General features: G+C 45.2%; 1 protein-coding gene across 1 annotated transcript in view; it reads right to left on the bottom strand.

The window, feature by feature from the left end:
- Positions 1-26,717, bottom strand: part of LOC146357391 (cytosolic phospholipase A2 epsilon-like) — a 75,206-nt gene that overhangs the window by 25,241 nt on the left and 23,248 nt on the right. Inside the window, exons 6-11 of the mRNA XM_084847194.1 lie at positions 14,252-14,292; positions 13,497-13,539; positions 12,438-12,501; positions 10,699-10,862; positions 9,344-9,427; positions 7,277-7,314 (exon numbers count right to left, since the gene is read on the bottom strand). Coding sequence (XP_084703320.1) covers positions 7,277-7,314; positions 9,344-9,427; positions 10,699-10,862; positions 12,438-12,501; positions 13,497-13,539; positions 14,252-14,292 — 434 coding nt within the window. The remainder of the gene's footprint in view (positions 1-7,276; positions 7,315-9,343; positions 9,428-10,698; positions 10,863-12,437; positions 12,502-13,496; positions 13,540-14,251; positions 14,293-26,717) is intronic.

Raw genomic sequence — 26,717 nt, forward strand, 5'->3', positions numbered from 1 at the left:
GACTTAGTGGATAAAGTAGCAGTTATGGGAACTCAGGGGAAAAGAGACCACATTATACTTGAGTTGTTGGTTCTAAAGGAAGCAAAAGCCAAGTGTAACCAAACATGTACCCTGGATTTTAGGAAAGCTGATTTTAATAAACTCAGAACAATTATCAGGAAGGTCCCATGGCAAGTGACTCTAACAAGAAAAGGAGTCCAAGATGGGTGGGAGTTTTTAGAAAAGGAAATTCTCAAGGCACAATTACAAACAATTCCAACAAGAAAAAAAGGTGGAAGACAACAGAAGAAGCCAATGTGGCTTCACAAAAAGCTTAGAGATGACCTGAAAACAAAAGGACACATACAGGAAGTGGAAGGGAGGCCAAGCAACAAAGGTTACAGGCAGGTAACACAGAATTGCATAGGGATGTCAAAGAATTCCGCCACAGATCTCGGTGAGGCCGAATGGCAGTGCATTCGGCCCCCCAAACTCCGTGGCGGAATGGCCTGCCACTCCCCGCCACCCTGCGGATCCCCCCCGGGATGAGACTTACCTGGGGTGGATCTTCCGGGCGGTGGCGGCTCTGGCAGTGGCTCCGGCGGCAGCAGCTGTGGCGGCTGGTCTTCCGACCGGCTGCCGCCACCGCCATTTCCAGTCTTGTTTAAAAAAAAAAAAAAAGACGTGATAGGCTATGTAAATCTTTACGTAGCCTATCATGGCTGGGTGGGTTTAAAAAAAAAACCACGTACATTTTTGTTACCATTTGCTTACTATGTTACCATTTTGTTACCATTTGCGTTCCTTATTTTTGGCCGTCTTAGTCTACGTAAATATTTCCGAAGACTATGACGGCGAAAATAAAGGGGAACGCAAATAGCGTAGCGGGCGCTATTTGCGTCCCTATTTGATGTGCCATTTCAGCCTGCGTAAAGATTTACGTAGGCTAAAATGGTGAATCAAAAAGGGATGCAAATAGCACCCGCTACGCTATTTGCGTTCCCCTTTATTTTCGCCATCATAGTCTACATAAATATTTACGTAGATTCAGATGGCCAAAAATAAGGAACACAAATGGCAGCGGCCGTAGCCGCCGCCATTTGCCTATGCGGTTTGTTGGTTTTTTTCCCCAGAGCCCTCTGTGGCCGGAAATCCAGCTGCAGGCAGCTCTGGGCTGGGCTGGGCCTGGCCAGCTGCTCCGCTGAGCTGCCGCGGAGCACAGCCAGCCATCGAGGATTCCAGGGGGGAGGAATGGATCACCTCCCCCCCATCCAGGATTCCGGGGGGAGGGACAGAACGCCTCCCCCCCCCACAAACATAATCCACGAAAGGTAAGTCACTTTCGTACATCCCTAGAATTGCAGGGATGGATCAGGAAGGCTAAAGCTGAGAATGAGCTGAGGTTAGCAAGGGATGCTAAAAGCAACAAAAAAGCTTTCTTCAGCTGCGTTCATAGTGAAAGACAGAGGAAAGAAATGGTGGTTCAACTATTAAATAAGGATGGCAAAATGATAACAGATGACAAGGAAAAGGCAAAAGTACTCAATTCCTACTTTGGCTCAGTCTTCTCCCCAAAGAGGTTCTATCTGAGCCCCCTGGCAAAGGCGAAGTACAGGCTGAAGGGGCAGGATTGCCGCTTGAGATCGATAGGCATATGGTCAAGGAACACCTAATTATTTTGAATGAGTTCAAATCTAGGGATGTACGAAAGTCACTTACCTTTTCGCAGTGGGGCGGAGGCGCTCCGTCCTCCCCCCAAAATTCTCTCTGGCTGGCTCCGCTCAGCAGAGATTCCGCGGAGCCGCCGGCTGGGGTCACCTGCAGCTGGACATCCGGCCGCTGGGCAGCCTGCAGGGACACAAATGGCAGCTGCCACCATTTGTATCCCTGTATTTTGTCATGATAGGCTACGTAAAGATTTACATAGCCTATCACAGCAAAAAAAAAAAGCGAATGCAAATGGTGGCGGCAACGGCGGCCGCCATTTGCATTCCCTTTTTTTTTGCCGTCTTAGCCTACGTAAATATTTATGTAGGCCATTACGGCCAAAAAAAAAAAGGAATGCAAATGGCGACCGCTAGGCCATTTGCGTTCCCTTTTTTTTTTTTTGCCATAATAGCCTACGTAAATATTTACATAGGCTAAAACGGCAAAAAAAAGGGAACGCAAATGGCGGCTGCCGTAGCCCCCGCCATTTGCATTCCCTTACTTAAGCCGTGATAGGCTACATAAATACTTACGTAGCCTATCACGGCTTCCACAGGGACGCAATTGGCAGACGCAGTATTTACGTAGCCTATCACGGCTATATGGAAGAAGTGAATGGCAGATGCAGACGCGGCCGCCATTCTCAAGTCAGTGCGGACGGCAGCAGGTAGGTGGTCCGTTCTGGGTCCATTTCGTGGGGGGGGCGGGGGGCTTCGTTCTGCCACAGATTTCGGGGGGCCGAAGGCACTGGCATTCGGCCTCACTGAGATCCATGGCAGAATTCTCTGACATCCCTATTCAAATCTCCAGGGCCAGATGAACTGCATCCTAGAGTAATTAAGGAACTGGCAGAAGAGCTCTCAGAACCACTGTCTATGATCTTTGAGAAATCATAGAGGACAGGTGAAGTGCCAGATGATTGGAGGAGGGCTAATGTTGTTACGGGTGTACGAAGTACTTACCCGATTCCAGTCCGGGGCATCCGCATGCGGGGGGCGGCAATCCGGTACTCCCCCCAGAATCCTCCATGGCGGGTTCCACTCCGAGGGAGTCCACAGAGCCGCCAGCCAGTTCCGGCCATGGTCGGACTTCCGGCTGTGGCCAGTCTGCAGACGCAAATGGCGTCCAGCGTAGGGGACACCATTTGCGTCCCTGCCGTTGGCCGTGATTGGCTACGTAAATATTTACGTAGCCAATCACGGCCAATGGCAGGGATGCAAATGGCATCCCCTATGCCATTTGCATCCCTGATCTTTGCTGTGATAGTCTACGTAAATATTTACATAGCCAATCATGGCCAACGGGAGGGACGCAAATGGCATCCCCTATGCCGGACACCATTTTGTTCCACAGCCCGGCAGCAGAATGAAGACAGCGACCCGGACCAACCGCCATCAGGTAGGTTCCATCCTGGGGGGGATTTCGGGGGCGGCCACTGTAGACCGTTTGCCACGGACTCCAGGGATTCTTTGGAATCCAGCCTCATTGGAGTCCGTGGCAGATTTCTCCACCATCCCTAAATGTTGTCCCTATCTTCAAAAAGGGCAAAAAGGAGGTAATTCTGGAGCAGATGATAAAGCAATACATCTGCAAGCACCTTGAAAACAATGCAGTGATTTCTCAAAGCCAACATGGATTTGTCAAGAACAAATTCTGCCAGATGAATCTGATCTCATTTTTTGATCAGGTCACCTCCCCTGTGGACTGTGGGAATGCTGTGGAAATAATATACCTCGACTTCAGCAAAGCTTTTGACAAAGTGCCTCATGATATCCTGATCAGTAAACTAGCTAAAAGTGGGCTAGATGAAACAACAATCCGGTGGATCCACAGCTGGCTACAGGACTGGACTCAAAGGGTGCTTACAATGAGATCTTCTCAAACTAGGGAGAAGTAATGAGTGGGGTACCGCAGAGCTCAGTCCAGGGCCCAGTGCTCTTCAACATTTTTATTAATGACTTGGGTGAGGAGGTGCAGGGAATGCTGATCAGATCTGCAGATGACACAAAATTGGGCAGGATAGCTAATACCTTGGAAGACAGAAACAAAATTCAAAGTGACCTTGATAGGCTGGAGTGCTGGTCAGAAAACAACAGAATGATATTTAATAGGGATAAATGCCAAGTTCTGCACCTAGGAAAAAGAAATCAAATGCTCAGTTACAAGATGGGGGATACGTGGCTGAACAACACTACAAGCAAGAAGGATCTTGGAATAGTTGTCGATCACAAGCTGAATATGAGCCAACAATGGGATGTGGCTGCAAAAAAGGCCAATGCTCTTTTGGGCTGCATTAATAGAAGCATAGCTTCCAAATTCTGGGAAGTCCTAGTTCCCCTCTAGTCAGCACTGCTTATGCCTCATCTGGAGTACTGTGTGCAGTTCTGGGCACCACACTTTAAGAAGGATGCAGACAAGCTGGAGAGGGTTCAGAGGAGGGCAACAAAGATAATCAGGGGACTGGAAACAAAGCCCTATGAGGAGAGACTGAAAGAACTGGGCATGTTTAGCCTTGAGAAGAGAAGACTGAGGGGAGATATGATAGCGCTCTTCAAGTACTTGCCACAGAGAGGAAGGCCAGGATCTTTTCTTGATCTTCTCAGAGTGCAGGACACGGAATAATGGGCTCAAGTGACAGGAAGCCAGATTCCGGCTGAACATCAGGAGAAACTTCCTGACTGTTAAAGCACTAAGACAATGGAACCAATTACCTAGGGAGGTGGTGGGCTCTCCCGTACTGGAGGCATTCAAGACGAGGCTGGACAGCCATCTGTCGGGGATGCTCTGACTTGGATTCCTGCATTGAGCAAGGGGTTGGACTCGATGGTCTTATAGGCCCCTTCCAACCCTACTATTCTATGATTCTATGACATTTGCAGAAGCCATCATATTATATAACTACAACGTAGCTAGCCAGCAGCCATGCTTACAGGTTCAGTAAAAGGAACTGTAGAGATTCAGGTGACAAGTATCTCCATAAGCAAAACTGAATAGAATCCAAAAGACTGACGCTGCAGTGCCAGAGGCCGAGTGTTGAAAAAGTGATTGGAGAGTGACGAAATCATGACTGTCACATGGAATCTTGAGCTATTTCATGCCACTGAATCCCAAGTTCTATGTAGACTGTACTATTCTATGATTCTATGATTCTAATTGGAATTGCTTTTAATGTTGTTTTTAATATTGTATTTTAAATGTGATTTTAATATTTATATGTGAACTGCTCGGGAATTTTATTACACTTAGTGGTATAGAAATATCACAAAAAATAGTAAATAATAAAGAGATCTGGCTTCAATATTCACCTCAAACACTGAATCATAGCAACTCCCTATTTCTCCATCCCAGTTCCACATCTGTGAAACATGAATCAGGGTGACCTACCTACAAGTCTGTTATAAGGCTGAGAGCAAACAGGTTGTAAAATATTTTGTAAATCAGAAGTGCTGTACTAATATTATGCAGTATTTGTTATATATCCTTGTTACAACGTGCCGCGGGTTGTAATGGAAGTCATTATGTAACGCTACATCATAGAATTTAGGGGATGGGTGGCTCAGGATAGCTTCAGTCATTCTAAACAAGCTGTTGTTGTTGTTTATGAATTCCATTTATGAGTCACCCTATAGCTGAACCTTTCACAGCAACATACATAATAAAAACAAATAAAATAGAAGCAATGATAAAACACATTAAAAGAATTGAAAAGCAGCAACAATAATTTAGGGCGCAATCCTATGTGATCTGCACCAGGTTATCTGAAGGATTGCATCCTCCCATATGTGCCTGCCTGGACCCTATGATCATCCTCAGCGGTCCTTCTCCATGAGCCCCTGCCAAAGGAAGTGAGGCGGATGGCTACCAGGAAGAGGGCCTTTTCTGCTGCGGCACCCTGGCTGTGGAATGAGCTCCCTAGAAAGGTTAGCCTGGCACCTATGTTGTATTCCTTCGTGCACCAGGTGAAGACCTTTTTATTCTCCCAGGCATTTTAGCATTTTAGCTTCCTAGTCTTTTAGCTTTGGTGTTTTAAATATGTATTTTAAATCTCTGCATTGCTGCTAGGATTTATTCTGGTTGTATTGTTATATCGTGGTTTTAATGTTTTTATATTTTATATTGTTTTGTCCTGTGCTTTTGGGTTTTAATTTTTGTGAACCGTCCAGAGAACTTTGGCTATTGGGTGGTATAGAAATGAAATAAATAAATAAATGCAGGTTTTTAGACAGAAAAAAAGTCCTGTAACTCCCCGCATTCCCCAGCCAGCTATACTTTTTTCTGTCTAAACTTTTTTTCTGTCTAAACCTGCATAGGATTGTGCCCTTAAAATAGTTTTTTAAAAGACAGATAGATAGGAGAGAGGAAGTGCAAATGTGTTGTGCTTCCTCTCCCCTTAGTTATTCGGAACAGAGCTCAAATAAATTTTCTCCCAAAAGTTCTTATCAGAATTATCCTATGAGAGTTTTGATATTGAATACTCTCCTAATGTGCGTCACATTATTTACTGGATTTGCTGGATATTCTATATTGTATGCCTGTACCTTTCCATATTAGATATTTGACTCCAGTGTCTGTTTTCGGCAGTTTATGTTTAATAGTATTTGACAGCTGACATGTAACAGTATTTGTCACCATTTGATAAATAACTTTTTACAGGTGACCCATAAAGTGTCATTCCACTAGCACAAATCTTCCGCTTGCAGAGACACTGTTTATATCTTTGCACAAGTGGTGTCAAATCCAGTATGCTTGATTCCACTTGTCCAAGCTTTTGTACAAGCCACTGCATAATTTGTAATGCAATGCATAATTAGGCATTGTGCAAGCTGTCGCACAAGTTGTCCCGCAAATCACTGTCCAAGGCTTGCACAATTCAGCACGACTTTAGTAGACTCGATGTTGTTTGTGCTACCTGTGCTAATTCTGATAACTCTTGTTCAACTGCTAGTGGAACAACACCAATTCTTGTAATTTTTCCACTAGAGTAACATTGGATATAACCCTATGATATTTCATATTTGATGATTGCCAAAGTTAACAAAGAAAAAGAAAAGCTAGCAACGAAACTAAAGCACTTTGAATGTGGAAATAAAATGTTACATTCAAACCTGAGTTCAAATTTCAAATTCAAAAATTTGCATTCAAAAGTCAAATGAAAAAATTGAAATTTTCCAAAATTGTTGTTTTGACATAACTATTTCAAAATTGTTGAAATAGTTGTTTCAGCTGTACCTTAAAACATCTGAGGTTGAGCCTGTGTAGCCTTCCACTCCCCTCATACACACACACACACACACACACACACACACAGAGACAGAGACAGAGACAGAGACAGACAGACAGACAGACAGAGCTTCAACACTACATGCACACCTAGCCAAAGACCAGAAAAGGAAGATGAATTAAACCTCTATGAGAAATCCCTTCCTGGGTACACAGGGCTGGGAATGGATCAAGCTACTTATTTGTTCCTTTTTAAGCCATTTCAGAAAGCTGTAAACGAATTCTCTCAAATATTTAAAAAAGCAGACGAAGTAAAGATCAAACTGCAAAGTCACCAGAATAAATAGAAAAATAGGAGGGAAAAGTTTACCAGTTTTCTTCTGTCACAAATATATCATATGCTTTGTCCTAAAGGAAAACAAACCGGAAATGTAATTATTACCATTTATTAGTTCTAACTCATTTCTAAAGTGTCCATCATCTTCAAAGGAATTTTGTTTGATCTCCTCCTTCTTTAGTCCAATTTGACAATAATAGTAAACAAACTACAGTTTGAATCTTCCTAATGGGATGAAATGTAGTTTATCAGAATCACACAACTGCATCAATTCAGTTTACTATAAGAAATCTACTTTAGAAATCCATGATTTACTACAGTTTCTCAGTTATGCACTCATCTACTCAACTTCAGATAACTATGGATGGGTCTGCACATGCAGGTTAATGATGGTTCAATAGTTATCCAGTATATCCTGACAGCTATCAAACCTGCACAATTGCATCTGTGTACACTGAATTTTATCGTATCTGATAACTACTTTCAAGCACACAAGCTCTGATGCTTGCATTAAGCTCCCTGTATGCAGAATGGCTTCTCCATTCATTTCAGTGGAGGGTCATATTTCCATGCACATTCCTTTTGACACATGAATCAACTCCTTCCATTTTAAAGAATGAGGAACCCCAAGCATACAAGAGATCATCTAAGCATACACTGATCTCTGGAGTGCAACAGTCAATTGTGATCCAGAAAAGCAGATTACAAATCCACATTTTGCCTTTGTAAATCAGTCTTGCCTCTAGATCATACTCACACATTGTATTTTGTTGATAATTTTTAAAAAATCAGATTATCCATTTTTTGTTCATAAAGTGGTAGAGAATGGTTTCATAAGTGATATGAGATAAATGAAGGCAAACTGCCTCTTTTGGGAAGAAGAAATCACCCAGATGATGGCTGCTACTTAGGGAGCAATCCTATGGCCACTAGACACTGTTTAGAGGGCCATAGGATATGTTCATTTCCAGGAACCGCCCTCCGAGGTTGGTTCCTGGAAAACCGACCTCCGAGGCAGCGTGGAGAAGCCCCATCCTCCGTGCCCGGAAGAGGAGCGTGGAGTGACTGAAAGGGATGGGGCTGGGGCATTCCGGGGCGGGGAGAGTGGAGCTGCACGTACGACACATCCAATGTGTTGTACAGCAGCTTCCTCTCCCTGTCAGCCCCACCACCACTAGACAGCCAAAAACATCTGTCCAGCAGAAAATAGCCGGGCAGGAGAGGAGCGGAGGGAACAATCCCCCCCCCCCGTGCCTCTCCTGCCTTGCTTTGGATAGGCGGTTGCCTCTGAGGTTGGAGGCGGCCACCTATGTAGTTAGGATTGCGCCCTTAATTTATTTGATGGAGGGTTTTTTAATGTCAATATTTCTTGGGATTTTATTACTTGTATGCTGCCTTGGTGGGACTTGTATCCTGAAAGGCAGCATATATACCTGTAATAATAAATAAATGTTCTAGAGAGGTGGAAATCAGGAGTTAAACCATTCTTGCTTCAACAGAGGAGGAAGGTAGAATTTTCTGTAGGAAAAGTCCTATAGCTGCTGCCCACCAAGCTACGAGAACCTAAGGCTGAATGTGCTCTTGGTAGAACACTCTTGACTTGATCTCAAGTAAACTAGATGGGATGGCAGCAGTTCCATGTGTTTAAAGACAAAACTGCCCCAATCAAGTTGGAAGGAGGGAAAGCAAAGGAGCCCTCAGATGATGCGTAAATCCTTCTTCCAGTTGTGACAGGCTTTTGCGGATGGATTTTATCAGTGTTGCTCCTCTAGATTTCTCTTCACCCCCAGTGTCTGTTCTAGCATACTAGCAGTGAAACAAAACATCTTACCCTTGGAGAACAGGGAAAACCCAGCGCTCTCTAGACACTGGTGTTACTCACGTCTGGATTAAGCTATCATTGCTGCAATTGTGCGTTCACCTAGGATTAAGCCCCACTGAACTCAGTCAAACTTACTTTTGAGTAGAGACATACAGGATTGCAATGTAAGTATTGTTTCATATGTTGTACACCATCTACTGTGCCGCTCAGGTGGCAGAGAAGCAGTATAGAAAACAAATATTGTAAACATTGTAAATACTGTAAATCTGAGGACTCACGTTTGCTATTTCTATTCTCTCCCCCATCGGAAGATGACACAAAGGCAAAGTCATAGACTCCTTTCTCCTTTTACTTGAGAAATGCTGAAGGGGAAAAAAACAAATAGTCACAATACAAAATGGCAGATGGTTCGTGCTAGAAGGTATCTGTCCACTACTCCAGTGACCAGGGTGCAGAATAACCAGCGATGGATATCTTGGGTTGACTACGTTAAGTCCCATTTATTTCAATGAGTCTGCTCTAAGTAGGAATAAGACTGGATATAACCCATTGTGGAAGGCACGTGTTCTATATTTCTGAATAGAATTTCCCAAGTTGCATAATTTATTCCAATCAGAGATAATTAAAATATTCTAATTAGAGATAACAATCTAGCTAAAAGTTTACTGAAAGGCAACTTTGGAAAATATTTTAAAATAAATAAATAAAATATTGAAGACTACGTCCCCTTAAAAACATTGGGACTTAACATTAATCACAACTAACATGTTGTATCAGTTTCAGTGGGTCATGATTATGTTCATCTGGATTGGGGCTTTTAAGGTTTGCGTGGGCTAACAGGCAGGTGGGATAGGAGCACAAAATTCTAGGACCTAAGAATATGCATCGGCTTTTGTGCATCCCTCATGTCTGTGAGTTGCCATCTACACATCGAATCCCTTAACTACGTTAGCCCTATTCAGGCATTCAGGAACTGGGTAAAATCAACATGCAAGCAGAAGGAGTGCTCTAGCCCTGTCCACTTCCTCACACATTTCCATCACCCTGTACTTTTGTAGGTCAACAGTCTGAAGAGGACAGCCTCCTTTATCCCTGGAGGCTCTCCACATGGGCTAGGCTGCTGATTGTCCAGGGTCCTGGATTGCATAAAGAGCACCTCCAGATACAGGAGGCTGTCCTCTTCAGACATTCTCCCTACACAAGGACAGGGTGATGGAAATGCATAAAGAATGGGGCTCGAGCGTTCCTTCCGCTTGCTTGTTGATTCTATAAAGATCCTGAATGCCTGAATAGGGCATTTGAAACGTGCCATTCTGAGAATGGCAGCTTATATTATAGCTCATCTCTCCTTAATCTCTGGTTTCTGTTCTCTTCCCTAACTTCCCACTTCCCTACTTCCTAGGACTTTAGGAAGGACAACTGACAATTTTCTTTGTGGAAATTTTCCAAATTCCCTTGAAGCCCAGATCTTAGAAGTAGGAATAAAACTGCGAAACAAGCAAATGGCATACAGTTTGCTTAAGGTGTTCTATTCATTCTGAACAACATAGCATTTAAGGTTTTCTCTATGCAGAATATGGAAGCTATTTGTGTGGAGTACATATGACCCTGGACATGGGTGACAGTTACTCACACAGCAGGAACATTTCTTTGGTAAGGCCACCTCCATTTGGGGGCAACAGTACTTCGCATAATGGAACAGTGTGGGATTTGGGGGAACATTCCTGGTATGCAAGTCCAGTACAATGCTGGCAGTATCTTCATAGGATCCTTTTACAGTAAATACGAAGGTTCGCTCTGTGTTCAGAGTAGAGAATACAAACAGAACTTCAGTATTCATCTAGCCAGAAGTGCATTTTTATTTATAGTATTTGGAATCCTCTCCTCCCTTCAAGAAGATCAGGGCAGCATTCATTAGGTCAACCTTCCCCAACCTGGTGCCCTTCAGCTGTGTTGGACTAAAACTCCCAGCAATGGCCATGTGGGCAGGGGATCATGGGAGTTCTAGCCCAACACACTTAGAGGACACCAGGTTGGTGAAGACTGCATCAATTTACCCCATTTTATTCTCACAACAGTAGTCGACTGGGTCAAGAGGTAGCAACTTGCCCAAAGTGGGAATTGACAAATCTGTCAGTTTCTCTTTCTCCAGCATCTGAAAATCAAAATCTCAATGTCTTTCTCTCCCATATATGAAGAAATTTGTGAATTTTGCTAAGTTCTTATAAAGAATGAACTGAAATGAAATTCTCATCCATCTTCAGCTATTCCCAGCATGAAGAGCATTATGTTGTACTTGCCTGCAATATAGCTGGTTAAGATGAGAAGCCTGACAGAAAAAAAAGGTGGCCCCCCAGTTCAGCACCACAAACTTGGTTGACTACACAGGGATTAAAAGCCAGACTTTTAAGATCTAAGTGCCTGGGCCTGGATGAGCGAATCTGTCAGTTTTGGTTTCTTCCTCATTCAAATATTTTTGAATCTTAAGGTCTTTCCATCCCATTTATGGAAAAATGCATAGTTTTTGGTAAGTTCTTATCAGTAAATGAATTGAATGAAATTCTCACCCATCCCTAGCCCGAAGCTAGGGCTTCTTGGCTGAGTTGGGATTTGAGCTCTGATCTCTGTAATCCAAGTCCACATTTATGTCACCCTGTCTCTCCTTACAAGGAGGGTAAGAGATTATACCCTGGCCAGAAGAAAAATACACTGTGTCAGAGAGCTACCTCCATATTAGCGGGCAAGTGGGAAGGTCAACAGGACCAGTTGCCAAAGGAGAGAATTAAGCAGGGCAGCAAAAAAAGTAGTGCGATAGGAGATATGTTTGCCTTGATGATGGTCAGGATGTCACAGAGCTGAAAGGAGTGGGGAGAAGGGGCCCACTTGTTATGCATGTATTCTACATACCCATGAAATCAGGATGTCTTAGGTGACTCTGAGCTTTATTAGACAAGGCTGTTTATCCCATTATTTCTACTTTTGTTTCTGTTGCAGAATTAAGATCAGAATTCTACATGCAGTTATTTTCCTTTCCTGCCTTTCTGTACTTTCCGCTATGTAACCTCTAAGTGGCGCCGTGGAATAGTGGAATAACACAACTACAGTGGTGGAGACTAGCACTTTGTTTTGCTTTGGCAAAAAACCCTGGATTTTCCCCACTCCAACTCCCACCCCTGTACAATTGCTTTTAAAAAACAGAAGTGAAGCTGGATGGTGACAATGATGTCTAAAGCGCCCTCAAGCACAGAATGTGAGGAATGATGAGTGCACAATAAAAACCTTGTCTACAAAAGTTCACAGTTTGCATATCTGTAGATTGCACACATTGTGTGCAATGGGGAAAACACAGATAGATGCAATCAATAATCTTACTTCTGAATTTTTTCCACCTTTCTTTTCCATCCACTTCTACATTTAGGCAGGAAAGTTCCCGGGACTGCAAGAGAAAAGACAACAACTGCATAGCTCCAAGGGTTCAACAGATGAAAATATGGGCATGCTTGTCAATTTGTAACACCCCTGTTCACACACCAGGTATCACTACCTGGTGGCCCCTGTGCTACAAATTATTGAAAGCTCTTCTCTGAGTAATGCAATAGTCTGACTCTTCAATAGCATTCAAAGTAGATGGGGCTTTTAAAAATATTTTGCTTTAAGAAATGCTAGAAAATCAATTTTCCTTAAGGTTAAAATGGACATCACTAGGTACAGTATGTGAAATGACAGGCCCTTGCTACATGGTGCTTTAGTGTTCTTGTCTATGTATGTACATGCATGTACACTAGAGAGAGAAAAGTGTGATCTGTTCACACACACACACACACACACACACACCATTCAGAGATTATGGGATGAATACAATTGTGCCCTTCCATCTGCAGAAAGGCCTTTGATTCTGTGTATGCTTCCATTAACCAAAGAGGAAGTGGCTAATTTTCGATGAGCCCTCTGGAGCAGAATTGGGGGGGGGGGTATAAAGATCACCTCTGACCTTCTTCTGCTAGTGGAGGTACCTGCTAGATCAAAAGCAATTGGGTTAAACCCATCTTCCTGAGAAGCAGGGAAAGGAGCTGAAACCTGAAGAATAGCAACTCTGACAATTCATAGCAGAGTTTTAAAAGGCATGTTAAGAAGACAGAATAGGAACAACCATTTACCAGCAGCAGTTGCCAGAAAACAGTGACTCTCCCCAGTAAAATAGGAACCATCAGAGCATGTGCAATCGCTGACATCGTGTTCTACCATATTCTGATCCACTATTACAAGAAGCAGCAACGTATGGATGCTGTTAGGAGCCATCATGCTCTAACCTGGCAAGGAGTTTGTTTGTTTGTTTGTTTGTTTGTTTGTTTGTTTACTATTCCAGCTTTTAGAATAAAATCTCCCAAAGTCATGGTAAATAATTCAGAAACACAAAGCCAAAGAACATACCACCATTACTCCATTTGTAGCAAGGTTTTCAGGAATATCTGGCCTGGCGATAGAAAATATATCCGTTAAAACCACTATCTACATAAAGCTTACTTTCTTTTTCATTTTTCTGAGTATTTTGAACCATTTCCAAGCATGCTATATTTTCCCAGCACACATTGCATATAAACTTTGGGCATTGATTTTAAGTTTTATCTGAAATTATTCCATCATAATGAGATTTATTTAGAAATAAGTCACATTGAAAACACAGGTACTCCATTCCTTGTTTTATCCTGCAATTTCTGGTTGGTGTGTTCTATTTTTAATCCAGCTAATTACAAGCATTCTCTGGGCAGATTTCAAAAAGCTAAAAGAATACAATACAATATAATGTATTTGTTTTATACCCAGCCTTTGCATTTAAACATGTCCTATTTAGCATGGTCCCTTGATATATTTTAGGTGATAAAGAATTAAGAAGTTATCCTGGGGTGCTGTGGAAGAGACAATAGGTTTACCTGAACAAACATAATCCAGTTCATAAACTAAAACTAGTTCTCATTACAGTGTACAGGCCATAACCATTTCAGGATGAGAAATGTTCTGCCCTTTTGAGGCGGCAGAAAAGCATAATCATTTTGGTGGGAAAAGCTGTCATCTGAGAAAGCACCTAGCATATGCCTGATTCTGTACTGCATTACGGATAATCTCCTGAATCCTTGAAATGTACATTTTATCTTCTCTAGACAATTTATCTCCTCAAGTTTACTCACATCTGTTCCAAAGTGAACTCCACATCTAGCAGCTCATCTTTCTGAAATTGGGAGAGAAAAAAAAACAATCGGAGAAAGGTAATTATATGTGCTAAGTATTATTATAAATTTTAAAATTGCACTGCTGAACTGATTCTGTGCCATTTTCCTGGGAGTGGCTTCACAAGCAAATATTTCATACATGATATCCCTTCCATGTTGGAAATTAATATGCATAACGTACAATATGGCGAGCACATGGGCCTAACTCAAGATGTAAAGCTATGGCTTCCCACCACATGCAACAAAAGGAATTCCGAAGGAGTGCCTTCTCCTATATCAACCTGCCCATGCATTAAGATTGTCAGAGGAGGCTTTCCTCTGTGCTCCTTCTGTAAGAGAAGTACATTTAACATTTACAAAAGCGAGGGCCTTCTGTGGTAGCCCCCGGCCCTGGAATGCTCTCCCATAGGAGATACGGCTGGCACTAACATTGTACTCCTTTCAGTGGCAGGTGAAAACCTTCTTGCACAGGCATTTCAAAGCAAACTTTCAAAATTGTTACATGTTTAAATTCAACTTTGTATTGTTTTAGCTGGTTGAACTAGTTGTTTACCTCTTGATTTTACTTTTTGATGTTTAGATTTTAGATTGTTTTATCATATTGTAATGTATTGTTTTTAGGTCATTTTATCTTTCTGAAAATGAAAAAAAAATGGGAGAAAGGTAATTAAGGGCGCAATCCTATTCAGATAGGCAGCTGCGTTCAGACTTGGAGGCAAATGCCTATCCAATGTAGGGTAGGAGAAGCACAGAGGGGATCGTTCCCTCCACGCTTCTCCTGCCCTGCATTTTTGGCTAGATGGCCGATTGCGGCTGTCTAGCCGCAGGAAGGCAGAGCGGGGGAGGAGGCTGCTGGACGACACATTGGATGTGTCATACAGGCATTTCCGCCCTGCCCGCCCTGGACCACCCTCCGGGAACGCCCCTTTTCGGCCGCTCCGCACTTCTCTTGCAAGCACAGAGCATGGGGCTGTTCTGCGCTGCCTTGGAGGCAGCGTGGAAGTAGGAGAAGGTCAGTTCTCTAGGAACCGACCTCAGACAGCAGGCTCCAAGGTCAGTTCCCAGAAAACCAGATATCCTCTGGCTGTCTAGCCACTATGTCTAGCAGCCATAGGTTTGCTCCCTAAATGTGCAAAGTATTATTATAACTTTTAGAAATGCACTTTTATACTGATACTGTGCCACTTTCCGGGAATGAAATCCTTTTTGGGATGAAAATGAGGTTTATAAAAACAAACAAATAAATAAATAAATCAGAACCATTTGTTGACTGCACTGATAGATGTTGTAACCTGCCTTTCCTACATAGCAGAACTGGCATCAAGGGTAAGCGTGGTTGGGCCCCTACCAAGGCCCTGCACTCCCTCAGGGGCCCACTAATAAGAACCCCTTGGAGTTTCTGCTCCTCTTCACCATTGCAGCCTACTTGTTCACTGGCCTCTCACTCCAGCCCAGACAACAGTGGTGGTGAGAAGGATGAGCAGTAGATGCCTAGGGATGTAAGAAAGTCACTTACCTTTTTGATGGGGTGATTCGCGGAGAGGCGCTCCTCACCTCTCCCTGAAATCCTAATCTGGCTGGCTCCGCTCCACAGAGATTACGCAGAGCCTCCAGCCGGGGCCACCCACAGCCGGACATCCGGCCGCTGGGAAGCCTGCACATTTAAAAAAAAAAAGCGTAGGCAAATGGTGGCGGCTACAGTGGCCACCATTTGCGTTCCCTTTTTTTCGCTGTTTTAGCCTACATAAATATTTACGTAAGCTATTACAGTGGGGGGGGAAAGGAACGCAAATGGCGCCCACTATGCTATTTGCGTTCCCCTTTTTTTTCGCCATAATAGCTTACGTAAATATTTACGTAGGCTAAAACAGCGAAAAAAAGGGAATGCAAATGGCGGCCGCTGTAGCTGCCGCCATTTGCATACGCAGTTTTTTTTCTTTAGCTTGCTGTGTTAGGCTATGTAAATACTTATGTAGCCTATCACGGCAAAGAGCAGGACGCAAATGGCGGCCACGGCAGCCAGTCGAAAGACCATCCGCTGCCGTCGCTGCCACCGCCACCGCCGCCGGAGCGGGTAAGTTTCCTTCCGGGGCTATTCTGCAAGGTAGTGGAGGATGGGAGGCTGTTCTGCCATGGGTTTCGGGGGGCCAAATGAAATGGCAAAAAAGGGGAACGCAAATGCACTGGCATTCGGCCTCACTGAAATCCATGGCGGAATTCTCCGCCAGCCTCCTTGCTTACTGGTTACTTGCTCACTGGCTCTTTGCCTGTAAAGCAGGTAGGGGTGTACGAAACCCTGCTTACCTGGCTCCGCTGGGGTCCGCAGGTGGGGAGAGGCTATCCGTTCCTCTCCCCCAGAATCCTGCCCGGCAGGCTCCGCTTCACGGCCAGTCCGCAGAGCTGCCAGCTGGGCCAACCCGCAGCGGGGTCTCCAGCCTCTGCCGGGCTGCTGCGGACGCAAATGGCGTCCTGTGTAGGGGATGCCATTTGCGTCCCTACACCGGCCCGTGATTGGTTACATATATATTTATGTAGCCTATCACAGCTAAAGCAGGGATGCAAATGGTGTCCCTTATGCCGTTTGCGTTCGCACTTTAGCCATGATAGGCTACATAAATATTTACGCAGCCTATCACGGCTAAAGCGGGAACACAAATGGCATAGGGGATGCCATTTGCATTCCCGCTTTAGCCGTGATAGGCTACGGAAATATATACGTAGCCTATCATGGGCCAGCGTAGGGACGCAAATGGCGGCCGCTATGACAGCTGCCATTTGCGGCTGCAGCAGCCCGGCAGTGGCCAGAGCCACCACCATCGCTCTCACCGCCGCTTCATCCGCTGCTGGAGCCACCACCGCCGCTGGAGCCGCAGCCAGGTAGGCTCCGTTTCGCGGGGCTTTTGCAGGGTGGTGGGGTGGGTTACTCTGTTCCGCCACGGATTCCGGCGGGCCAAATTCAGTGGAATTCAGCCTCCCCGGGATCCGTGGCAGAATTCTCCAACATCCCTAAAAGCAGGTAAGCAAGTGGTAGCAGTGATGAGAGAAAGGAGGAGGAGCAAGAGCGGCTGGTGACAACGCCGGTGAAAAGCAGACTCACTGTGCGGGGAGGGGCTACTGAGGGTGTCTCGCACAAAGGCCCTCAAAAACCTGGAACACAGTAATGATTTCTACACGGTAATGATTTTTGTATAGAAAACAGCCATGTATTGAGCATTTATTTACTGCCAGAAATGGCATCTGTATGAGTGGGTCCTTGAGCTGCTGTGCCGAGAATGTGATGATACAAGTGGTGCTTTCATGCCTCATTCGGGGAGACAATGCAATACAGAATCAGCACAAGGAACACCACAGCCAAAGCCTCCTGAGATTTAGCAACTGCCCTGGGATCGCCAATTTGGCCACTGAAGGGCAGGATTTTTATTTTGTTTTTGAAATAAATAGGAAATAAATGTATAAGCTGCATATGAAAGGTCAGGCCAAAAGCAGAGTTTTCCTCAGAAGAGAAAGAGGTCCCTCTGGTATGGCTCCACTTTTCAGGAACAGGTTCCAAATTCAGCTATAGTGGCTCAAGGCATCACTTGCACTCCCTTCAGCTAATGCCCAGGAATACTGGTGAGGATGTGCATTTCACAGACAGGGGAATTCTGAGTTAGTTAGGATGTGAGGTTACATGTTATGCTTATTCTTTAGTTTTTGATAAATTAATTTCAGATGTGGGTAGGTGGATGAGTGGCTCAGTGATTATTACTTTGAATGAAGCCTGTAGTGAAGACAGGCTTTTCATTCCCCAGCTGCACAGCGCAGGCTTTGGAAGAAGGTTCCTATTGGGGTCAGTGGGAATTTCTTTTCCAAAGCTACAAGCTGTGTGTGTGGTGGAAAGGGAGGGATTTTTGGTCGGAACTAGGGATGGGGGAGAATTTCTACCCGAAACTTTGAGGGGCCGAGTGCCAACGCATTCGGCCCCCCGAAATCGGCGGTGAAATTCTCCGCCCCCCTGCCCCCCCCGGGATGGGACTTACCTTTGACGAATGTCCCTCCCAGCGGCGGGTCCCGGTGGCGGTTCGGCGGGTCTTCATCAGGGGCGGGGGCGGCAGCCGGTCTTTCGACCGGCTGCCACCGCCGCCATTACAAGGAAAGTAAAAAAAAAAACAAAAACGGGATAGGCTACGTAACAATTAACATAGCCTATCACGGCTAGATCTCCAAAGTCAGCCGTGATAGGCTACGTTAATTGTTACGTAGCCTATCACGGGTTTGGTTTTTTTTTACTTTTTTTTTCATGGCCGGGTAGACGGGGCGCTTCTACCCAGCCTGAATTTCACCGGCGAGGGATGGGGCGCCTCCCCCCTGGCCTGAATTTTGGCCGGGTGAGGCAGGGCACCTCCCCCCCTCGCCTGAACCTCGGGGGGAGAACCGAAGCGCCTTCCCCCCACCGTGAAGCAAGCTTCAAGAACAGGTAAGGGACTTTCGTCCATCCCTAGTCAGAACACAAAAATAAATGATAAGCCGCTTCTCACCACATACTGCATTCAAAAGTACAAATCACACACACCTGTAATTAATTTATTAAAACACCAATAAATGTAGTATGTAGTTTTGCCCTAAATCAGAATAAGGAAAATGTAGAAAGAGAGACTTTTCAGTTCTTTATAAGCTCAAAATTCACTGTTAGTTATTATGAGAATGTTATAGGGATTATTGGTTAATAGGAAAGCATCGTTTGTTGTTTAATTTTCAATAATTATGTACAAGTTCTGACAACCACTGCCTCCACCCTAACCTCTCTTGCAACCCTTGACACCTGTTTGTGGGATCAGGATGTCTGAGGTATATGACATGTATCAATTCATATCAAGAGAAGTATCAACACGAATTCAGTTATCCAATAAACTCAGATACCCCTAGTATCTGTGTTTATCCAGGAGATGTTAGAATAGAGTACTTCCAAAAGGATGTAAAGTCCCTCAACCTCCCCCTGCCTTTATACAAGTTCGATTCTTTCATGTCTGATCACAGCCCTGGTGTGTTGCTGCTATGATACTAATTTTTAGGGCTTCTTTCTCCTTCAGCACAAGAACCCAGCCAATGAGAGATCACGCAGCGAACACGATGGTGTCACAGAATCATAGAATAGTAGGGTTGGAAGGGGCCTATAAGACCATCGAGTCCAACCCCCTGCTCAATGCAGGAATCCAAGTCAGAGCATCCCTGACAGATGGCTGCCCAGCTTCATCTTGAATGCCTCCAGGGTGGGAGAGCCCACCACCTCCCTAGGTCATTGGTTCCATGGTCGTATTGCTCTAACAGTCAGGAAGTTTTTCCTGATGTTCAGCTGGAATCTGGCTACCTGTCACTTGAGCCCATTATTCCGTGTCCTGCATTCTGGGATGATCGAGAAGAGATCCTGGCCTTCTTCTTTATGACAACCTTTCAAGTACTTGAAGAGCGCTATCATATCTCCCCTCAGTCTTCTCTTCTCAAGGCTAAGCATGCCCAGTTCTTTCAGTCTCTCCTCATAGGGCTTTGTTTCCAGTCCTCTGATCATCTTCCTTGCCCCCCTCTGACCCCTCTCCAGCTTGTCTGCATCCTCCTTAAAGTATGGTGCCCAAAATTGGACGCAGTACTCCAGATGAGGCCTAACCAGTGCTGAGTAGGGGGGAACTAGTACTTCCCGGGATTTGGAAGCTATGTTTCTATTAATGCAGCCCAAAAGAGTAATTGCCTTCAGCTTGCGATGGACAACAATTCCAAGATCCTTCTCGCTTGTAGTGTTGTTGAGACAAGTATCCCCCATCTTGTAACTGTGCATTTGGTTTCTTTTTCCTAGGTGCAGAACTTGGCATTTATCCCTATTAAATGTCATTCTGTTTTTTTCAGCCCAGCGTTCCAGTCTATCAAGATCACTTTGAATGTTCTTTCTGTTTTCCAAGGTATTAGCTATCCCACCCAATTTTGTATCATCTGCAAATCTGATCAGCGTTCCCTGCACCTCCTCCTCCAAGTCATTAATAAAAATGTTGAAGAGCATTGGGCCCAGGACTGAGCCCTGTGGTACCCCGCTTGTTACCTCTCCCCAGTTTGAGCGAATCCCATTGATAAGCACTCTTTGAGTCCGATTCTGAAGCCAACTGTGGATCCACCGGATCATTGTTTCATCTAGCCCACTTTGAGCTAGTTTGCTCATCAGGATATCATGGGGCACTTTGTCAAAAGCTTTGCTGAAGTCAAGGTATATTATGTCCACAGCATTCCCACAGTCCACAAGGGAGGTGACCTGATCAAAAAATGAGATCAGATTCGTCTGGCAAGATTCTTAGATTTGTTCTTGACAAATCCATGTTGGCTTCCAGTAATCACTGCATTGTTTTCAAGGGGCTTACAGATGGACCACTTTATCATCTGCTCCAGAATTTTCCCAGGGATTGATGTCAGACTGACTGGTCTGTAGTTCCCAGGTTCCTCTTTTTTACCCTTTTTGAAGATAGGGACAACATTAGGCCTCCTCCTATCATCTGGCACTTCACCTGTCCTCCATGATTTCTCAAAGATCATAGACAGTGGTTCTGAGAGCTCTTCTGCCAGTTCCTTTATTACTCTAGTATGCAGTTCACCTGGCCCTGGAGATTTGAACTCATTCAAAGTAATTAGGTGTTCCTTGACCATATGCCTATCGATCTCAAGCTGCAATCCTGCCCCTTCCGCCCGTACTTCGCCTTTGCCAGGGGGCTCATAGACCCTCAATTGGGAGAAGACTGAGCCAAAGTAGGAATTGAGCACCTCTGCCTTTTCTTTGTCATCTTTTATCGTTTTGCCATCCTTATTTAATAGCTGAACAACCATTTCTTTCCTCTGCCTTTTACTGTGCACGTAGCTGAAGAAAGCCTTTTTGTTGCTTTTAGCATCCCTTGCTAACCTCAGCTTGTTCTCAGCTTTAGCCTTTCTGACACCATCCCTGCAATTCTGTGCTACCTGCCTGTACTCTTCCTTTGTTGCTTGGCCACTTCCACTTCCTGTATGTGTCCTTTTTTTATTTTCAGGTCATCTCTAAGCTTTTTGTGAAGCCACATTGGCTTCTTCTGTTGTCTTCTGCCTTTTTTTCTTGTTGGAATTGTTTGTAATTGTGCCTTGAGAATTTCCTTTTTTAAGAACTCCCACTCATCTTGGACTCCTTTTCTCATTAGAGTTGCTTGCCATGGGACCTTACTGATCATTGTTTTGAGTTTATTAAAATCGGCTTTCCTAAAATCCAAGGTATGTGTTTGGCTACACTCGGCTTTTGCTTCCTTTAGAACTAGGGATGTACAAAATCCCTTACCTCCAGTCCACCGGGGGTCCGCAGGGGGGAGGCGATCCATTCCTCCCCCCCCCCAGAATCCTCACCAACTGGCTCCGCTCCGCAAGCGATACAGCCACCATTGCGGTCCGTATCGCTGTCTGAGTGGAAAGAGGAAGTGATCCGGACGCAAATGGCCTCTGCTACGCCATTTGCGTCCCCATTTCTTCTTGAGATAGGCTACGCATCTTAATTTCCATAGATATTTACATAGCCTATCGTGTGTGGGGGGGGGGAAACAGGGACGCAAATGGCATCCACTACGTCGTTTACATCCCTGTTTTTTCATGCGATAGGCTACGTAAGTATCTACATAAATAAAGACGCGTAGCCTATCATGATAAGTAATGGGGATGGAAATGGCGTAGTAGATGCCATTTGCATCCGATCACTTCCTGGTTCCGCTCAGGACAGTGGAACGGAATAGGCTGGGAGGGGAGATTCGGCCTGTTGCATCCGGGGTGGCAGGGGTAAGTACATTCATTCCACCACGGACTCCAGGGGGGGGGGGAATTAACTGGAATTTGGCCTCATTTGAGTCTGTGGTGGATTTCACGGCCATCCCTATTTAGAACCAAGAACTCAAGTATAACATGGTTGCTTTCCTGGAACAGGACCCTAGCGTGAGGGTAGGGGAGCATTTAAGAACTGGATTGGGCCACCTGAGCCTTCTATAAACTAACATGAAAAAAGACGTAGGTGCTGCTAGACACAGATTCAGAGTAATGTCTGCTTTGGCTGACTATTAGCCCAGCCCTGATCACCAATGTGCGCCCTAGTCCTCTGGCCTGTTGAACCATAACAACTAATTCCTCAGCCTTGGTCAGCTCTTGTCATGTAAGAGGGGGAAATACTCTTCAGAGGAGGAGCCAGAGCTTCCAGAGACAAACAGCATTGAAAAGCAGTCCATATCTGGAAACCAGGAGTTGGACCAGGAGCAGCATGGGCCCTTCGAGAAGATATCCACTGGTCTGTCCCCACAAGGGAGGGGAGTTCTGCCTCTGAGACAGAAGCAGAGTGACAACCAAACCCCTGAGAGTGACAGCATCTCAAGAGACAGGCCAGAATAATCACTATGAGAAGAAGTGCCCATTTGCAAAGGACGGCGTGAAGGTAGGTCTGACTAGGCCTTGTAAGTAGTTTGGGTTAGGCAAGGTGCCTGATGGGACTGAGAGAGAGAGAGAGAGAGAGAGAGTGTTTGACCATGAGAAGGTAATTGTAACTTGCTCATAAGCAAGAAATTCCTATCCACCAGAGTAACTCATCCCTAAAGATAAGAAGGCCGCTGTGCTGATGACTGTCCCCTCAGCTTCTTATGCTGGGAGACTTTGACATCCATGCTGAGGCTACCATGTCGGGAGTGGCTCAGGACTTCATGTCCTCCATGACGACCATGGGTCTGTCCCAAGTAGTTTCTGGCCCCACTCATACAGCAGGTCACACTAGCCCTAGTTTTCTATGCTGAGCAGGATGATGGGCGGAGAAACTTTCTGTTGTTCCGTTGTCATGGACAGAGCACTACCTGGTGGGGTTTAGACTCACTGGAACTCAGTGCCTCTGCAGGGGGGGGGGGGACTGATTAAGCTGGTCCGCTCCAGGAGGCTGATGGATCCAGATGGTTTCCTGACAGCTCTTGGGGATTCTTCTGCTGCCTCGGCAGGCGATTCTGTCAAAGCCCTGGCTGATCTCTGGAATAGAGAAATGACTGGGGCGGTGGACACAATCGCTCCTGAGCGTCCCCTCTCATGGAGTGGCGCCACACCAGCACCCAGGTTCTCTGGGGAACTGGCGGTGATGAAGCGAATGAGACGGAGACTAGAGCGATGTTGGCGGAAAACTTGGAATGAGTCCGATTGAACACGGGCTAGAGCTTATTTGAAAGCCTACTCTGTGACAATGAGGGCAGCAAAGAAGACTTTCTTTTCTGCCACCATGGCATCTGCAGGGAGCCGGCCAGCGGAGCTGTTTCGAGTGGCCAGGGGCATGTGATAAAAATTCTGACCATTCAACAGCCCGCTGTGAACAATTTGCTCAGCACTTTGCTGATAAAATCACTCGGATCCGTTCTGACTTGGATGCTGTAGTTGATGCAGATCCTGTGGATGTCACCTTGGCTCCTGCTTGTTAAGTGTTGATGGATTCTTTTCAATTTGTGCAGCCCGAGGATGTGGACAGGATCCTTGGAGCGGCAAGAGCCACCACATGTATGCTTGATCTTTGCCCCTCCTGACTTATTAAAGAGGCCAGAGGAGGACTGCTGAGTAGATAACGGGAGTGATTAATGCCTCTTTGGAACAAGTTATTGTTCCATTATGCTTAAAAGAGGCAGTTGTGAGACTTCTGTTGAAGAAGCCTTTCCTGAATCCCACCATACTAGATAACTATCATCCAGTCTCTAACGTACCATTTTGGGGCAAGGTATTAGAGCGTGTGGTGACCTCCCAGCTCCAGGGGTTCCTGGATGACACAAATTATCTTGATCCATTTCAATCTGGTTTCAGGCCTGGGTATGGGACAGAGACAGCTTTGGTCACCTTGGTGGATGACCTACACCGGGAACTGGACAGGGGGAGTGTGTCCCTGTTAGTTCTGCTGGACCTTTCAGTGGCATTCAATACCATCAACCATGGTATTCTTCTGGGATGGGACTTGGGGGTACTGTTTTACAGTGGCTCCATTCCTTTCTAGCGGGGTGAACTCAGAAGGTGGTGTTGGGGGGATGCCTGTTCAACTCCGTGGCCATTAGCTTGCAGGGTCCCTCAGGTTTCTGTTCTGTCCCCCATGCTATTTAATATCTACGTGAAACCGCTGGGAGAGGTTGTCCAGAGTTTTGGAGTTTGGTGCCACCAATATGCTGATGACGCCCAGCTCTACTACTCCTTTCCACCAGATTCCAAGGAAGATGTCTCTGTCCTTAACCAGTGTTTGGCATCAGTAATGGACTGGCTGAGGGAGAACAAATTGAAACTTAATCCAGACAAGACAGAGGTCCTCCTGGTCAGTCAAAAGGCAGATCAGGGAATAGGGATTCAGCCTGTGTTGGATATGGTTACACTCCTCCTGAAGATTCAGGTTTGCGGTTTGGGGGTGCTCCTGGATTCAGCCCTAAGCTTGGATGCTCAGGTCTCAGTGGTGGCCAGGAGTGCTTTTGCACAGTTAAAACTAGTGTGCCAACTGCGCCCGTTCCTGGAGATGTCTGATCTGGCCATGGTGACACATGCCTTAGTTACATCCCATTTGGATTACTGCAACGCACTCTATGTGGGGCTGCCTATGAAGAGTGTTCAGAAACTGCAGTAGGTTCGAAGAGCTGCTGCCAGACTGTTGACTGGAGCTGGTTACAGGGAGCATACAACTCCCTTGTTAAAACAGCTTCACTGGCTTCCAGTCTGTTTCTGGGCACAATTCAAAGTGCTGGCTATGACCTATACGGCTCCGGTCCAGGTTATCTGAAAGACCATATCTTCCCTTATGAACCTGCCCGTGTCCTGAGATCTTCTGGGGAGGACCTTCTCTCAGTCCCACCACTGTCACTGGCACATTTGGTGGGAACCCAGGAGAAGGTCTTCTCGGTGGCTGCCCCACAGCTGTGGAACACCCTTCCCAGGGAGGCTAGGATGGCTGCTTCCTTGATGTGTGTCTGGAGGCAGATTAAGGGCTGATCTACACTTATGTTTTTTTTCACTTCCAATGAGGTTTCACCGCCCACCTTTCACACTACGCAGTACCCGATTCAAATTGGAACCGGAATTTCCCACTTCCCCCAAGCTCCCGCTTTCAATACCCTGATATCCCTGTATCCCCTTAATGTGCTCTGATTTTCCGCCTTTGCTACCATATCTGGTCGTAGTCCCCTCCCCTGCCTGTCCATATACGGCGGTGTTTGTATTTCCCTCCTGTCCAATCACAGCTCTCGACGGCCCCATGTCGCCTTCCGGCTACTGATCGCATAGCTTCCTCAGCACTCAATGCTTCCTCAGCAACAAGCAAAGGGCTGGATGTGCGCACACTTGTCTGATCTCGGAAGCTAAGCAGGGTCGGCCCCGGCAGTAGTTGGATGGGCGACCACCTGGGAATCAGGCTTTCTGCATTGAGCAGGGGGTTGTTCTATCCCTTCAAATGAGACTAAGTTTTACCCCCTTGGGCTTTTTTTTTTTAATTAAGGCGTTATCTTTGAAGAATCGTGCCTTATCCGCAATTTTTTTTTTCTAATTCAGGCATGATCTTTGAAGAAAATATTTTTCCCCAAGAAGTGTGCACTATATTAACAAGCAAATTGGCCAAATGAAGAACCAGCTGATCTTAATACTTTAGACCAAGTGCACAGGAAAATATTCTAGTACTGCTGCCATTTTTTTTCTTCTTTTTTTTTGTAGTCAAATTTGAGCATAAGAAAAGTAAGTGTCGCAGCTGGCCTGGCTAGCCGATGGAAACATTTCACACATCCCCCTCATCCCCCTCCTCCTCAGAACTTCTAAGACAGCCAAGAAGTTTATAACTTCATCAACGCCCATTTCTTTCTATTGACCAGAGGCCTTTTGTGTAAACTTAGTTGTACTATCTTTGCTCCCTGACAGAGTATATTTAGATATCCCTGAGCCACTTTCCTGGTCTTCCAAAGCTGAATCTGCTTCCACTGCTCCAAAACAAGCCCTATTTTAAAACAACTTGGACTTCCTAATTATTGCATTCACTCTCTTCTGTTCTGAAAAAAAAAAATTCTGTTGCTCTTACTGTGCTTACCTAAAAGCATGGAAATAAGAACTGACTAGTAATATATTACAGTACTTTCCTTGATTCTGCAGCTGTTGCCCTCTTTGTTCAAGCCTCTGAAAACATTGTGTTATGTTCTCCTTTAACTCTTTGTGTACCTCACTCAGTGGCAGCTTTTCTACTTAAAACAAAGACTGCACCTATCTCAATCACGCCTCTTCAAGGATGAAATTTTGCTTCTCTCTAGCAATCATATTACTCTAAACTCTAAATCCTGCTTCTTTGCTACCTGATCCTTCTGAAAGTATCCCTTATGATTGTTTAGAAGTGGTTGAACACTTAGCAAAGCCATGTCCAGACTTATCAAATGAGCCAATG

The sequence above is a fragment of the Heloderma suspectum genome, chromosome 1 (assembly GCF_057233095.1).
Source record: "Heloderma suspectum isolate Gila_16-S chromosome 1, 16-S_ref, whole genome shotgun sequence".
Lineage (NCBI taxonomy): Eukaryota > Metazoa > Chordata > Lepidosauria > Squamata > Helodermatidae > Heloderma > Heloderma suspectum.